Below are 17,701 nucleotides of genomic sequence, written 5' to 3' on the forward strand. Positions count from 1 at the left end.
CCAATGACCGATGGCATTTCACCTCTTTCCGATCGCTTTATTACTTCCACTTATTTTCAGTCGTGACCGTGATTATTTTCGTGAACAGAAACACTGCGGATTCAGAGCTGCACCGCCGGGTCCTGATGCCCACTGCACTGATAAATAAAGTCCGGGGTTCCACTGGGTCCTAAAGACCAGCACAGTGAGACAGGTTAAATAAGGGACTTGAGCATCCGCGTTTTTTGGTATCCACGGGGGGGGGGGGGGGGGTCCCGGAACCAATCCCCCACGGATAAGGAGGGCCAACTGTATTCCTGAACCTGGTGGTGCGGGACCGGGGGATCCTGTACCTCCTCCCTGATGGCAGCAGCAAGAAGAGAGCATGGCCTGGATAGTGGGAATCCTTGATGGTGGTTCTGCTTTCTTGTGGGAGTGTCCCTTGTAGATTGCTTAATGGTGGGAGGGCTTTGGCAGTGTGTGTCGTTAATGTTGTTCCACGTGTTTATTTTACATTCCTGGTTCTGCATTAGAAAATATTAGTATTTTCTCAGTGCCTTGCACCATTATAAACGAGTGGTATTTAACTGTTTTCCACTTTATTTTTCAGATTAACTAAACTGGAGATATTGGAGCTGCGAGAAAATCAACTCAAGATGCTTCCAAAGTAAGAACAATTCCATACTTAATATAGAAATCATGGGTCAATGTGGAGTAATATTAATTTAGTTATCATCTGTAACTTGTTGTTCCAGTTGCTCTGAGTGGTCAAAGCTTTTGATGTCAGGCCTGAGCTATCCAAGCAAAATAACAATAAGTATCTATGTTAAAATTGGTTTTGAATGAAATGGAACAATATGGAGTTGCTGAACCCCAGTCTGGTTGTATTTCCGAATGCTTGGAACTGTGGTTTGTTCTTGATAGTTCAGTAAAGTTACTCATACAGTGTTTTGCTAGTTCACAGCCAAATTTAATTACAATCCACTTTCCTTTGCACTTACTTATTAAGTTGTTTGCAAAGCAGGCTACTTTAGCACTAAGAATGTGCTTGTGTAATGTTGTCAGCAACACAAGGCTCTCTACTCAACAGATGTGATTTGCATTTTCAGTTGATGAAAGTTGCTTGCTGTTCCATTCTTTCTGTAAAATGCAAACCCCACTCCCTTTTGTGCCAAGTGCAGCTTGGTTACATGCAGGGTACTGCTTTGTCATAGTCTACTCCACGGGCTGAAGGCACCCATTACAGTATTTTTCATGTAGCACAGCATGTGACTTCAAATGTTTGTTTAGATTCTTTGTGACTGGCCTAAGACAACTTATGGGTTTTGCTGTGTAAGGGTTGGATGGATGTTCTGTTGCCTAAGGGGCTAAACGGTTTATTCCTCATAACAAATTCTCATAACACAATAAGCTCGTAATTAAAGTTGACTGTCCAGTTTAATACCATGATCAAGACAGGTTGGTCCTTTGCCTTTCAGATGTGATGTCAGACAGGAGCAATATCCACATTTTTGTTAACAATGTTGCTTTCCTTTTTTTAAAGAGAGTGGGATTTATTCTGCTTTCCTGGTTAATTTTGATACTTAAATCAGCAAAAATGAAAAATTCACTGGCTTCTCATCCAGCAAATGTGGCTATGGTTTGGGTTTGCATTATTGAAGACATATTATATCAAAGCTCAGAGAGCTGCTGCTTCATTGCGCTGTGTCCTGGTTTCGATCGGCTGTTTGTGGAGAGTTTGCATTTCTCCCTGTGAACATGTGGGTATCCTTTGGGTGCCCCAGTATCTTCCCACAAGCAAGCGATATGTGGGTTGCTAGGTTAATTGGACATTGGTAAATTGTTTAAGGTGTGGTTAAATAGTCTGGGCAAGGGGGGAGGGAGTTGATCTGGATGGGTACTTGATGGTTGGTGTAGGCCATACTTTGTCACTCTATTAGTTCCAAGTGATGTGATTAGATGCTCATGGTAAGATTTCTATGCTCTAGTTTAAACTAACATAACATTTATCTTACTCTGTTCATTAACAGTCTTCCTATAAAGTTAATAACATATCATCTGAGTATTCCATTTAGATGAGAAACCCATTGTCTGTTGGTTCAGTGGCCCAGATTTTACAGTCAGTGGTAAAGTAAATTTGGCTGCCATTTTGGATGAAAGTTCCCCTGATCTCGAACAAGCCATCTTGCTGTTGATTGCTCTCAGCTATTACTGTGGAAGGATTTCCTGGCACCCAGTAGCCATGACACCAGCACCAACCACCTTAAATAATTCTTCAGAAGCCAGGAAGGGGATACATAGTTTTAACTAAGATTAGGGTAGAAAGTAGCCTTTGAGAAACAGGCTTTAATTTTTTTTTAATCTTAAATTTTGTAGCTTTTCATGTGATGATAATCCATAAAGTTTAGTTGTATCACTAAGGCATCTATTAAATGATGGATTATTACACTATGCTCTCATTCAAATATGATTATAACAGCATGTAATATTTTAAGTGTTTAGAAGTAAGGCTGCTGTGCATGTATCTGAAGTTCACTTCAACTTAATGGGTTTGCTTTGACTATGTTGGAGAAGAACACTAAGCTGCACAGCCAGTGAAGGAGGGCTGGATCACATAGATTGCCATATCAAATTAGGGCCATGACGGTGTCTTGGGGTTGCTGTCAATTTCATGCTTTAATGACAGAGAATGCTGACATCATCACAACCTGAAAATCTGAGCCAGTACTCCAGGTGGTTTTCTTTCCCGTCTTTGTCTGTCTAAATGCTGTACTTTGAAGTGTGAAAAGTAATTGGGAGACTAATAATTACTGGCAAAAGTTATTGGCCAAAATTAATAACATAAAAGCTGCTTATGTTCACAGGCTGTGAATGTTTGTGATAATTTCATAAGCCATTCTGCTTGTTCATTTAATTTATTTCATTCAATTATTAACATTCATTATGTGAGTCTTAAATTAACAGTTTCAGTTTAGAGTCATGAAAACATTCTTTTTTGCAAATTCCTTTCCCATTTACTAAACCATAGTCCTGTTGCAATTGTCGATGCTTTTCTGAATGACAGCTTGGATGATTCAGCTTTTACGTTTGTGCATGGATTCCTGGGAAGATCTAACGTGACATCATCAGTTTAAACATTACTGGGCCAGATCTTCCATTGACAAGATTGCCATTAACTTTTTCCACGCACCCATTACAATTGCTTCTTGCTATCATATGGACACCCTACATCGTCTCTGAGCTCTCAATGGAGCTTGTTGAATAAAAGCAAAAGCTTGGTAATCTTAAGCATACACTGGTGATCAATCAGCCAATGTTGTGTGCTGAAGAGATTCCGTCAACATTTGATAACCAACTGTCGCCATTTGAATAAGATGAGGAATATCATGAAAATATGAATGGCATCTTCAGATTAGTGTATTTAAAAGTTCATCCAGGACAATGAATGATAGAAAACATAAAACCTGAATCAGCTGGAGATCGAGTGTCTCAGCACTGAAACCCCGCTGTCTAAGACCAGCATACCAGCACTTAAAATATATCTAATGTGCAAGGACCAAGCGTTTGGAACTTCAACACAGTGACGCATGATATCGGTCTAGGAGTAGTTAAAGTTTTGTTAATGTTACTTCATATTCATGGTTATTAATGTGGAAGAAACTCACAGTATGTTGGAAGTTCCAGGTGTCAGGGTCATGAAGTCTGTGAAGTTACCAAAACTAAGAAGAAGGTTCTTGGGAAACAAAGTTCTGAAGGTAGGTAAGTCACTTAGAGCAGATGATGTACAACCCAGGGTTCACTCCATGGTTCTGGAAGACTGGAAAATTGCAAGTGTCATTCCAAGAAGAGAGAGAGGCAAAGGAGAGGAAACTATATACTAATTAGTCTGACCTCTCCGATTGGGAAGATGCTGGAGTTGATTATTCAGGATAAGGTCTCGGGTACTTTGAGGCACAGGATAAAATAGGCTGCTGTCTTGCTTGGCATATCGTTTGGAATTCTTTGAAGAAGTAACAAGTAGGATAGACAAAGCAGATTTGGTTGATGTTGTGTACTCTCAGACCCAGATAACGCTGAGGATATGCCCCTCCGAGGTGGAGCACTACATAAATCAGTGCTGTCTGGGATCATTATAACCTTATGTAAATGGACATGTGCCTGATTAGAAATGAAATGTAGAACTGAAAAGGTAGACTATTTTCTAAATGGGTAGGAAAATACAAAAAAACTGAGGTGCAATGGGACTTGGGAGTCCTTGTGCAAGATTCCCTAAAGGTTAATTTGCAGGTTGAGTCTGTGGTGAGGAAGGCAAATGCAATGTTAGCATTCATTTCAAGAGGACTAAAATATAAAAGCAAAGATGTAATGTTGAAACTCTATAAAATACTGGTGAGCAAGAGTGGGCCCCTGTCTTTGAAAAGATGAGCTAAAAGTGGAGAGGTTCAAAGGAGGTTCATGAAAATGATTCCAGGATTGAATATGAAGAGCATTTGATGTCTCTGGGCCTGTATTCTCTAGAATTCAGGGAAATGAGGGGTGACCTCATTGAAACCTGTCAAATCATGAAAGGCTTTGATAGAGTGGATGTGGAGAGGATGGATGTTCCTATCGTGTGAGAGTTGAAGACCAAAGGACACAGCCTCAGAATAGAGGGGTTTACTTTCAGAGTGGAGATGAGGAATTTCTCTCGTCAGGGAATGGTCGATCTGTGGAATTTGTTGCTACAGGCAGCTGTGGAGACCAAGTCTTTCTGTATATTTAAGGCAGAGTTTGATAGGTTCTTGATCGGTCAGGGCATGAAGGGATATGAGAGAAAGCAGGAGACTGGGGCTGAGAGGAAAATTGGATCAGCCATGATGAAATGGCGGAGTAGACTCAATGGGTCAGACGGCCTAAATCTGCTCCTATATCTTACGGTCTTGTGGGTGTCTAAGAACATCAAAATTGGGTGTTATTGCATTAATGGAAAGGTATTCAGAATCAAATTTCTCTCTGCCACTAGTTTTATTCTCCTATTAAGTCCATGAAACCTGGCTCCCCTGATGCCAATAAATACCAAATGACTCTGCTCTACGTGGTATTGTGGGACTCCATCTTGCACCCAGCTTGTGGCCATTTGTGCATCTCTCTGGCTCTTGGTTAAGACACAGAAGTCTGCTGTTGCAGAGCATTGCTGAGAGGAATTGAAGGATTGTAAATCAATAGTAGCGGTTTATTTCTGTGGCCTTCTGAATCTTATAGACCAGGCTTAATTGTACTTTGTCAGAGGTGTGCTTTACAGTATAACGTGAAAATCTGAAATGTAGACTGAATGCTCAGGACACTCAGTCCAAAAGCATTTATGTGGGGAGAAACTGATTTAAAATTTTGGTTCAGTTTCACTTCCAAATGTGACCTAACACTTCTTTTCTTCCTTGTTTCACCATTATTGTTTCTATTTGCTTTTTTTCTGGTCAAGTACTTGGCAAAATTATTTTAACATCCTGAGTACTGATGCAAATTCATCAATCTGAAGTGCTTGCAACACACACAAAAACGCTGGAGGAACTCAGCAGGCCAGGCAGCATTTATGGGAAAAAAGTACAGTTGACGTTTTGGGCTGAGACCCTTTGGCAGGACTGAAGAAAAAAGGATGAGTAGTTTTAAAAGGTGGGGAAAAGGAAAAATGAACACTTGGTGGTAGGTGAAACCAGGAGGTGGAGTGATAAAGTAAAGAACTGGGAAGTTACTTGGTGAGAGTGATACAGGGCTGGCGAAGGGGGAGTCTGCTGGAGAGGATGGAGGGTCATGGAAGAAAGAAAAGGGGAGAGGACCACCAGAGGGAGGTGAAGGGCAGGCAAGGAGAGAAGGTAAGAGGGGGGAAAGGGGATGGGGAATGGAAGGGATTGGGAGCATGGCCAAAAATTCAAGAAATTGATTTTCACACCATCAGGTTGGAGGTTACTCAGATGGAATGTAAGGTGTTGTCCTCCAACCTGAGAGTGGCCTCATCGTGACAGTAGGGGAAGCCATGGATTGATGTATTGGAATGGGAAGTGGAATTAAAATGGGTGACCCCCAGGAGATCCCACTTCTTGCGGGTGGAGCATAGGTGCTTGGCGAAATGGTCTCCCTCAATCTACGTCGGGTCTTGCTGACATACAGGAGGCCGCACTGGGCACAGTATTTAACTCCCACAGACTCACAGGTGAAGTGTCACCTCACCTGGAAGGACTGTCTACGACCATGAATGGTAGTGAGGGGAGAGCTGTAGGGGACAGGTGCACTGCTTGTTCTACTTGCAAGGATAGTGCCAGGAGGGAGATCAGTGGGGAGGGACAAATGGACAAGGGAGTCACATAGGGATCAATATAAATGGAAAGCAGAAAGTGGGGGTGAGGGAAGGTGTGCTTGGCAGTTGGAGACAGAAGTTCTGGAAAATTATGTGCTGGACACAGAGGCTGATGGGGTGGTAGGTGAGGACCAGAGGAACCCTATCCCTGTGGGTGAATGGAAGGATGACGGGAGGATGGAATAAGAGAAAAGTATGTGAATTAGAAGAGACGCAGTTGAGGGCAGCATTGATGGTGGTGGAAGAGAAGCCTCTTTCTTTGAAAAAGCAGGGCATCTCCTTCGTTCGAGAACAGAAAGCTTCATCCTGACAGCAAACGCAGTGGGGACGGAAGAGTTGAGAGAAGGGGATGGGTGGGGAGCGATATATAGTCCAGGTGTCTGAGAGTCCGTAGGTTTATAATAGTAATCGGTAGATAAGCTGTCCCCAGAGATGGACATTGAGAGTGAGAAAGGGGAAAGACCAGGAAGTGGACCAGGTAAATTTGAGGGTAGGGTGGAAGTTGAAGGTAAAATTGATGAAGTCAACAAGCTTCACATGGGTGCAAGAAGCAGCATCAGTGTAGTCATTGATGTGGCGTAGGAAAAGTGGGGGAGTGATACCAGTGTAGGCTTCAACATAGACTGTTCCACATAGCCGATTTTTAAAAAGCCTGGCATAGTTGGGACCCATGGGTGTGTCCGTGGCTACACCTCTTGTCTGAATGAAGTGGAAGGAGCCAAAGGAGACATTATGAAGAGTGAGGGCAAGTTCTGCTGGATGGAGGAGAGTGGTGGTGGAGGAGTACTGGTTGGGTATGGTGTCCAGGAAGAAACAGCACGCTTTCAGGCACTCTTGGTGGGTGGGTGGAGGTGTACAGGGACTGGACATCCATAGTGAAAATAAGTTGATGGGCCCAGGGAACATGAAATCAATGAAAAGGTCCAGAGCATGCGAAGTATCACAGATGTAGGTAGGAAAGGGGATAAAACAGAGTCGAGGTATCCAGATATTATTTGAGTGGGACAGGGACGAGGTGAAAGGAGTGGGTCCAGCTGGACAAGCAGGTTTGTGGATCATGGGAAGGAAGTTGAGTAGGGTCTGAAATGCTTCTCTCTTCAGTGATAATGCTTGACCTTTTGCCTATCCCTTTCATTGTCTTTTCCCAATAAAATAGCACTGCAGATTAATAAATCTGCTGGTTTAATAATAGTGCAGCCAATTGATAACGGGTAAAGTTCAAAATGAACTTATTATTGAATTACTATATTAAGGCCTGAGATTCATTTTCTTGTGGGCATTCACGGTAAGTAAAAGAAGCACAATGGAATTAGTGAAAGGCCACACCCAGCTGGACGAACAAACAACCAATGAGCAGTAGACAACAAACTGCAAGTACAGAAGAAAGAATGTTAATAACTAAGTAAGCAATAAATATGGAGAGCATGAGGTGTGGAGCCCTTGAAAGTCAGTCCATGGGTTGTGGGAATAGTTCAGTCCTGGGGCAAGTGGAGTTATCTCCTCTGGTTCAAGAGCCTGATGGTTGAGGGATGGTAACTGTTGGTGAATGTGGTGGTATGGGTCCTGAGGCTCCTGTGCTCCTTCCTGATGGCAGCAGCGAGAAGAGAGCATGGCCTGGATAGTGGGGGTCATTGATGGGTGCTGCTACCCTGTGATAACACTCCGTGTAGATGTGCTCAGTGGTGGGGAGGGCATTACTGAGATGGGCTGGGCCGTATCCACTACTTTTGTAGGTTTTTCTGTTCTAGGATATTGGTGTTTCCACACAGGGCAATGGCACAGCCAGTCAATATACTATCCACCATATAACTCTCAAAGTTTGTTACAGTTTTGGATGACATGCCAAATTTTCATAGCTTCTCAGAAAGCTTTGCCATGCTTTCTTCATAAGTGCACTTGCACGCTGGACCCAGGACAGATCCTCTGAAATGATAACACTAAGGAATTTAAAGTTGCTGACCCTTTTCATCTCTGATCCCCCGATACGGACTGGCTCATGGGCCTCTGGTTTCCTCCTTTCGAAGTCAATAATCAGCTCCTTGGTCTTGCTGTTAATGATTAAGAGGTTATTGTTATGGCACCACTCAGCTAGTGAGGAAATCGAAGATCCAGTAGCACGAGGAGGTATTGAGACGATGTTCTTGGAGCCTATAGTCTGGTTTTGTGGGAGATGATTGTATTGAATGCCAGGCTGTCGTCAATGAAGATCATCCTGATGTATGCATTTCTACTGTCCAGAGTTTCCAGAGTTGGGTGAAGAGCCAATGAAATGGCTTCTGTTTTGCCACTACACAAGTTAGAGTGAATCCAAGTCATGCCTCATCACCAACTTCCCAAAGTGCTTCATCACAGTGTATGTGAGTGCGACCGGACAATAGTCAGTGAGGCAAATTAAACACATTCTTGTTGGGCACTGGTGTAATTAAAGCCTTTTTGAAGTAGGTGAGTATCTCAAGCTGTTGAAGCCTGGGTTAAAGATATCGGTGAACACTGCAGCCAGTTGATCAGTACAGGTCGTTAGTACCCCATCTGGGGCATCCATGGGTTCACCCTCCTGAAGGATGCTCTCACATCAGCCTCAGAGATTGAAATCACAGGGTCATCGGGAGCTCTTGAAGTTCCTGAAGATGCCTTGATATTTCAACAAAGCAAGCATAAGTATTGTGCTCTCTTGGAGCGAAGCCTTGTCATCTATGTCATTTGGTTTCACTTTGTAGGAAGAGAAGGCATTTAATCCCTGCCACAGTTGTCGAGCATTCTTCAGCAATTCAGAATTTGTCTGGAATTGTAGCTTTGTATGTGAGGTGGCTCTCTGGAGATGGTACCTACACCTTTTGTGTTTTACTTTGCACCAGATCTGGACACCACTGATCTAGCCCTCAGCAGATTGTAGATTTCGTGGTTCATTCAGTGCTTCTGGTTGGGGAAGACTGTAAATGATCTATGCGGGCGCATTCATCAATGATAACTGTAGTGTATTCATTCAGATCCTCTGAGTCCTTAAACACAGTCCAGTCCATCAACCCAAAGCAATCTCGTACTGCTCTTCTACCTCCTGTGATCACCTCTTAGTTGTTCTTGCCTCCAGAGTCTTGCCCTTTAGCCTCTGCCTGTATTCGGGTAGAAGGAGGATGACTGAGTGATCAGATTTCCCGAAGTGTGGACTAGGAATCGCACAGTATGCATTCCTTATGGTAGTACAGCAGCGGACAAGTGTGCTGGGATTCCTGGTGCCGCAAGTGAAATGTTGATGATAATTGGACAGAGAATTCTTCAAACAAGCCCAATTGAAGTCTTCAGCAATAATTTGAAAGGTATTGGGGTGGCAGTTTCTTGTTTGCTGATGGCAGTATATCAAGTGTCTGTTTAACATTGCCATTTGGCCAGATGAAAACTGTGGTCAGGATCATGGAAGAAAACTCCATTAGTAAGTACAGTAGATATTCCATGTTGGGGTGGGGAGGAGAAGAACAGGAGTGCGATAAGACTGCTGCTTCTGAGCACGACAAGAATTTAAGAAAGACCGCTACCTTTAGCCTTCTCTGAAACAGCAGAGTGGTCTATCTGGTGTATCCAAAAGCCCTCTGGTCTCATTGCTGAACCCAACATGTCTTGAGTGAGCTGAAAACAGCAGTCCCTCATTTCCCACCAATATAGCAATACTGAGTCTTGTTCTCCAGCAAACAAACGTACATTTGCAAGATACTGGGTAGAGGAAATTTCAAACAGTCATTTAATTCTGGCTTCTTCTCCTTCCCTGCTTTTGGCAATGGTGATTTTCCTTCGTCTGCTTAAAGTTGCCGTGTCTGCACTTTTCAGAGGTAAATCCGTCAAATGCTTCTGAAGATTATGGTTTCACCAGCAATTGTATTGTGTAAGACTGTTTTTCCAAACGTGATTCAGCACCTTCCCTTTGAGGAGGAACTGACATGTGAGCCAATCAGCCCCTGAAGTTTTAACTTCTATTTAATATATTCCTGGCTCCTCTGGGCTGTCCTCAATCCCTATATCAATTCCCCATAATGTTGAATGAATTTATCTACATCTGAAATGCATCTAATTATCCAGCCTTGTGCAGCAGAGGATTCTAGACTTCCCCTTCCCTCGCAGTTACAGAGGATGGTCCCAACCTGTCCATGTCAACCAAAATGTCAGTGTGAGTAAGTGTCTGTGTTTGGCCCAAACCCCAAAGACAGGAGACATATTTTAAAGCACTGGCTTTGGAAGGCAAGAGGTTGGGGCTGAGAGGAAAGTTAGATCACCCATGATGAAATGGCAGAACAGTGGCCTAATTCTGCTCCTCTATCTTACGGGTCATTTTCTAAGCTTTGTTTCCTTTTTAATGACTGGTGCTGCTGGAAGTGCATGCAAGTGTCAGTCATTATGGAGTGGCTCCCGATAATGTACAATTCAAAGATTTATACCCAAAGGGCCTCCTGTCTGCTGAGGAAACTAATTTCAACAAGAGGCAAAACAAAGATCCTAATCCCTTGGATTGGAAGAAAAAAGAGTTTCTTCTGTTAACCTCACTTGGCCTGCTAGAAAGTGATGGGTTTGAATCAGGACATGGAGGCCTACTAATGGTCACACAGTATTGAGTTAGATCCATCCAGAAGAGGAACCAGTGGGAGTGTTTTCTTTACCTGGCCTAAATGGAAGACATTGCTATTGACCTTTATATTTGGTTGATAATTGCCCTGGGGATTCAGCCTACACTGTGGTTTCTTTTTAATGAATACACATTGTTGCAAGTACATAATCTTCTTTCTGTGTGCAAACTGTGATCAATTGGAACACTCTAAAGCACTGGAAGTCCCCTCTTTAGTTGTCCTTTACGTTCACAATTTAATTTTATTCCTGGAATTATACATTATTCATTATTCATTATTTTTTTGTTTCATTGACTGATTTCATGAAGCTCTTGAATCCTTTTTTTCCCAAAAAGTCAAAGTGCCCTTTGACCAACCCATGCATCTGAGGAGATGCACTATTCCTTTGAGACTAATTGCTACTGTAGGAGTAAAATGATCCCCTTGTGTGCACACACTGTGGCGTAGGACAATAGTAACATATAAATATAGGAAAGCCTTAATCACTGAGGTCCCCCTTCAGATGGAATATGGTATCCCAATAGGTAAGGCACAGATGTGGCAAATATGACACTTGGAGTGCAGTTGGATCAGGGTGTTCCTTGTAATGAGCACAGAGATTTTTTCGATTTCAAAGTTCAAAGTACATTTTTATCAGGTATGTTTATATACATTATACAACCTTGATCTGTTTCTTTAGTCAGCCACAAAAACAAGAACCCATTTTTAAAATAAACGGCACTCAAAGTGCAGAGAGATGGGGGGAGAAAACAAATTGTGTGAACAATAAAAGTAAGCAAATGGCATCTAGAAACAACAAAGCCCGGAGCAGTTGTTTAACCATTGATTTCTTCATCTTTCACTTTGAAGGCGGTAGCTGTATTTTGGTCATTGTGAAGAATCTCCATCAAGCCATCCTGCATTTTCTCTGTTGGCCTCATTAAAACCAAGCTTAGTAGAGGGTGCAGAAAACATTCACCAGGATGCTGCCTGGACTAGAGGGCACATGCTGTAATGGGAGCTTGGACAAACTTGGCTTGTTGTCTCCGGAGTGGAGGAGGCTAAGAGGAAATCTGATAGCCTTAAAAGGTTATAACAGGCATGCATGGAGTAGACAAACAAGCATCTTTTCCCCAGGGTTGAAATGTCTACTACCAGAGGGCATGCATTTGAGAGGGGGGGGGGGGAATTTCAAAGCAGACGTGTGGGGCATGTTTTTTACACAGAGTATTGGGTGCCTGGAATACACTGCCTGGACTGGTGGTAGAGGCAGTTACATTAGGGACTTCTAAGAGTTGTGTAGATACCACATGAATGTGGGCAAAAAGGAAGGTTATGAACATTTTGAAGGCAAAGAGATGAGTTGGCTGTTTGATTACTAATTTAATTGGTTCGGGACAATACTGTGGGCCAGAGAGCCAGTTCCTGTGCTCCACTGTTCTATGGAACAGCTTCTTCCCCTCTGCTATCCGATTCCTAAATAGGCATTGAAGCCGAGAACACTAACTCACTTTTTCACTTGCCTCTGTTTTTGCATGATTTTTAATCCATTCAATATCCATATACTGTAATAGATTTATTTATATTATGTATTGTAGTGGTCACCAACCTTTTTAAGCCCAAGATCCCCTACCTCGGCCTTAGTGAAAGGCAAGATTGACCCCAGATTGATTAGTTGCACGCATGCGCACCGGGGCAGAAAAGACCGGAAGTGAAGCCCCACAACCTGGAAGTAGAAATAATGTATGAACGCCAGGGGTCCCCACCGTTTTTTTGCACCACGGACCGGTTTAATAGTGACAATATTCTTGCAGTCTGGCTGACGGGGGTGGGGGGGTGGTGGTGTTAAACACAGCTGGAATACTGCAATACTCGAAGCAGGTTCCTTATGTCCAGTCTATTCCGCAATTTAGTTTACGTGGCTCTCAGCTGCTGTCCTGCTTGCTCACGTTTTTTTCCGCTGAGAAAGCTCAACAGGTTTGTCTTTAAGTGCAGGGTGCTTGGACTCAGGGTGCCGAAGCAGTCTTGAGAGCTTCATTGCCTCATTAGACAGCCTCCAGGCCTGAACTCCAGTCTCCTGCCCGCCCGCCACCAGATGCTTTGGCCAAGTGCGGCTGGTCGTGGGTGGGGTGAGAGGACAAGGTCAGGGCCAGCGGTCTCTGTGCCGGGGCTGCAGCGGTCGTAGTCCGGAGAGAGTGACTGACCGAGCGAGGAGTGCGACAGGATGCCCCCTCTTGTAGAATCTATCGGCCGACAAAAGTTTGCCTTGGGATGACTTTCAGTAGACCACAGCGAGGTAGCTGCTCTGTTACTTACGAAACCCTGAGCGCGAATTAGGTCGTCTGCGAATATTTTAGCACTGGGTTCCCCTCGAATATACGGTGTAGTAAACAGGTTTAGAGGCCCCACCCATCTGTCCGCGCTCCAGGCTGGTACCAACAGCACTTCCTGCCGGCTGCGCAAGGCTGTGACTGCGGTTAGGCGACTGATGACCTCGCATGGCTTCAAGTTCAACAGCGGACGTGACGGAATGAGGAAAGGTGCAGCCGACTCGTATTGTTTCCTTGCGGCCCGGTGGTTGGGGACCACTAAAGTACACTGTGTAGTGAAGTGCGTGGCAGGGGAGCTACACGCATGCGCACTGGGCAGAAAGAACGGAACTAAAACCCTACAACCCAGGAACAATCTCTCAACAGTATTTGTGTATTTATTTTTCATTTTTTTTCAGGATCTACTGGGAATGTCTCGAAGATCGACGGGGTGGTGACCACTAATGTATTGCAATAAACTGCTGCTGCTAAGTTAACAAATTTCATGACACATGCTGGTGATAATAAACCTGATTCTGATTCTATGTTCTTAATCTCCAATGACCTGTTTTCATCTAATTTTGATTCCGTGAAAAGCCCATTGGTTCCTTTTGCTTTATTTGTATGATGCATTTAAAAATGAGCAGGTCAACCCTTTGGAAATTGGTACACATAGCATTGGCCATTAATGTCATTAAAGATCCATGAATTAGCTCCGACTGACACTTTCATTAAGTAAAAACACTTTTTTTTCTGTGTGATTGGAAGGCTCGGCCCTCTCAATCCTGTGTGTCTCTGATCTGTTTTTAAACTTTGTGAAGATTGTCTCTCATGTTTTATTTTTACTTGGACCTCATGACAGATTTGCATTTAAGGCGTAAAATTGATTTGCCTGTGTAGCTGCGATTAGGTGTTCTCAATAGCTTTTATGTCTGGACAGTTATTATGCACAATATTGTTTTGTGTTTGCATATGATTTAGTAACATAGAAAACATAACAGCACAGTACAGGCCCTTCGGCCCATGATGCTGTACTTAGGAATTACCTAGGGTTACCCACAGCCCTCTCTTTTTCTAAGCTCCATGTACCAGTTAAAAGACCCTATTGTATCTGCCTCCACCACTGTCACTGGCAGCCCATTTCATGCATTCACCACTCTCTGCGTAAGAAAGAAAACACTTCCCCCCTGACATCTTCTGTACCTACTTCCAAGCACCTTAAAATTGTGTCCTCACAAGTTAGCCATTTCTGCCCTGGGGGAAAAAGCCTCCGACTATCCACAGGATCAATGTCTCTGATCATCTTCTACACCTCTATCAGGTCACCTCTCATCCTCTGTCACTCAACCTATTATCATAAGTCATGCTCCCCAATCCAGGCAACATCCTTGTAAATCTCCTCTGCACCCTTTCTATAATTTCCATATCTTTCCTGTAGTGAGGTGACCAGAACTGAGCACAGTACTTAAAGTGGGGTCTGACCAGGGTCCTACATAGCTGCTAAGCTCAGTCCCATGATTGATGAGGGCCAATGCACCATATGCTTTCTTAACCACAGTCAGCCTGCACAGCAGCTTTGAGTGTCCTATGGACTCAAACCCCAAGATCCCTCTGATCCTCCAAACTGCCAAGAATCTTACCATTACTGCTATGTTCTGCCATCATATTTGACCTGCCAGAATGAACCACCTCACACTTATCTGGGTTGAACTCCATCTGCCACTTCTCAGCCCAGTTTTGCATCCTATCAATATCGTGCTGTAACCTCTGACAGCCCTCCACACTATCCACAACATCCCTAGCCCTTGTGTCATTGATTTATTGAGAGTTATCTTGTATCCAAAGTTCAAAGTAAATTTTATTATCATTTTATTATCAAAGTACATATCAGGGGAAGTAAGGGTTATTAGGAAAAGGCAGGTACAATAGGTGGAGATGAGTCCGTGGCCAGATCAGCCCTGATCTGATTGAATGGCGGAGCAGTCTCGATGGGTCAAATGGCCTACTCCTGCTCCTACTTCTTAAATGTTCTTATATATGTCACAAAACACAACCCTGAGATTCATTTTCCGATGGGCATACTTAGCAAATCTATAGAATAGTAATTATAAAAGTGAAAGATCAACCAAAGTGCAGAAGATGACAAACTGTGCAAATGGAAATAAATAGCAATAAGAAATGAGAACATGAGATAACAAGATGAACAGTCCTTAAAGTGAAATCATTGGTTGCAGGAACGTCTCAACAGATGAGTGTAGTTATCTCCTTTTGTTCAAGAGCCAGATGGTTGAGTGGCAGTAACTGTTCTTGAACCTGGTGGTGTGAGTTCTGAGGTTCCTATACCTTCTACTTGATGAGAGCATCGCCTGGGTGATGTGGAAGTCTGATGACGGATGCTGGTTTTCTGCAAAAGCAGTTTCATATAGATGTCTTCTGGTCAAGAGGCCTTTGACTGTAAAGTACGGTCCAAATCCACTAACTTTTTTCGGACTTTCCATTCAAAGGCACTGGTGTTTCCATACCAGGCCATGGTGCAGCCAGTCAATAAACTCTCCACTACACATCTACAGAAGTTTGTAAAAGTTTTAGGCGTCATGCTGAATCTCTGCAGACTCCGAAGGAAATAGAGGCACTGTTGTTGTTGTTTCCTTGTAATTGCACTTGCATGTTGGGTCCAGGACAGATTCTCTGAAACAGTAACACCCAGGAATTTAAAATTCCTAACCCTCTCCACCTCTGATCTTCTGAGGACTGGCTCATGGACCTTTGGTTTCTCTCTCCTGAAGTGTATAATCAGTTCCTTGGTTTTGATGACATTGAGTGAGAGGTTGTAGTTATGACACCACTCAGCCAAATTTTCTGTCTCCCTCCTCTTATCACCACCTCTGATTTGACCTACGACAGTGGTGTCACAGCAAACTTGAATATGGCATCAGAGATGTGCTCAGCCACACAGTCGTAGGTGTAAAGCAAGTAGAGCAGGGTTCAAGTTCATTGAGTTAAAGATCAAGTGTATTGTCAGGTGTACTGTACATGTATACAACCAAGTAAAACAATGCTCCTCTAGACCACAGTGTAACCACAATACCAATATCATACAGCACATAAAGACAATATTTCCGCTAATATGTTAATAAAATACAATTCTAAGTACGCAGCACAAGTAAACAGTTTGCTTCCTGGTGAGGAGACCTCAGTGATGGTAGAGTGTTCATTAGGCTCAGAGCCTGGGGAAAGAAGCTGTCACCCACTCTGTCAGTCCCAGTCATGATGCTCTTGTACTTCCTTCCTGATGGTAGTGAGTGAAAGAGACTGTGAGGTGGATGGTCGGGATCCTCAACAATGCTCCAGTAAGGGGGAGAGGGAGACCCCAGTGTTACTGATCTATGTAGGGTTTTGCAATCCAATACCTTGAAGCTTCCATGCCATTCAATGATGCAGCCAGACGGGGCCCGTTCTGGTGCTCCTTTTGGAAGTTGTTGGAATGGGGACCAGGAACCTTGCATGCCCCAGTCTCCTTGGGAAATGTAGACGGTGGTGTGCCGCCTTCACTAATGAGCATTGCGGGTCCACAAAGATAAAGATGTTTTATATTTGTACATCAATTTTTAAAAAATTAAGGGTTAACCAAGACTTCTGGTGTATATTATAGTCCAAAATGCAACATCTTGTTTTATGAATAATACTAACCAGAGGCATGAACAAAATTAGTTGTTATTTTTAGCAACAATTCTGCTTTTACTTCCTGGAAAGAATTAGATTTCAACTTTAACCATTCCTGATGCTTTCTGATCATGTGATGAATTTTAAAATGAGAATTTGTTTTCTCGTAGTGTCTCTCTCACCCCAGCCATGCTGTTTCCAACAGCTAGTTTGAAAGCCTTTCACAATTAAGATACCAGTTAGTTGAAATTAAGTGTCCCAGTGCAAATACTTGGGTGCTTAAGGCTGTGGTCTCCAGGATCATCAAAGTGTACATTGTGAAACAAAGTCATCTTGAATTTCTGTATCAGTCTCTTGAGTGAAGTAGGTAAGGCATGGCAGTGGGAGCACTCAATGCCAGCATCTGTTTGAAAATATGACATCTGTGTGAGGGAGACTGATGCCTGTTTTCCGATGAGTTTCAGTTTTGTGTTGTCTGTAAAGATGAGGCATGGCGAGGTAGTTCCAAGTGAGTGACATGTGCATCCAGTGTCATCAGGGAAGTTGTGCATAATTCCAGAGACTTGGACAACCTCATCCATGGGAAATGGTGCCTGCTGTGGCACCTTAAGCCTTCGGTTTTGGTGCTGGAGTGGCAGCTGGAGCTATTGAGCCTGTGAAGATGAAGAATTCATTGATAGCACATAAGGCCATTTGACATACAGGGACAGAGTGAGTCTATTCAGCCCATTGCGTCTACTCCACCATTCCATTATGGCTGCCTTCACCCTGTAACCTTTGACACACTTACCAATAAAGAACCTAGCAACCTACTCTTTGAATATATCCAA

At 43.3% G+C, this 17,701-nt stretch overlaps 1 protein-coding gene across 7 annotated transcripts in view; it reads left to right on the forward strand.

Annotated features, from left to right (window-relative positions):
- erbin (erbb2 interacting protein) overlaps positions 1-17,701 on the forward strand; it is a 221,013-nt gene that overhangs the window by 124,506 nt on the left and 78,806 nt on the right. For all 7 annotated transcript variants that reach the window (XM_059974399.1, XM_059974400.1, XM_059974398.1 and 4 more), the window contains one exon: positions 590-646. In XM_059974399.1, coding sequence (XP_059830382.1) covers positions 590-646 — 57 coding nt within the window. The remainder of the gene's footprint in view (positions 1-589; positions 647-17,701) is intronic.

The sequence above is a fragment of the Hypanus sabinus genome, chromosome 7 (assembly GCF_030144855.1).
Source record: "Hypanus sabinus isolate sHypSab1 chromosome 7, sHypSab1.hap1, whole genome shotgun sequence".
Taxonomy (NCBI): domain Eukaryota; kingdom Metazoa; phylum Chordata; class Chondrichthyes; order Myliobatiformes; family Dasyatidae; genus Hypanus; species Hypanus sabinus.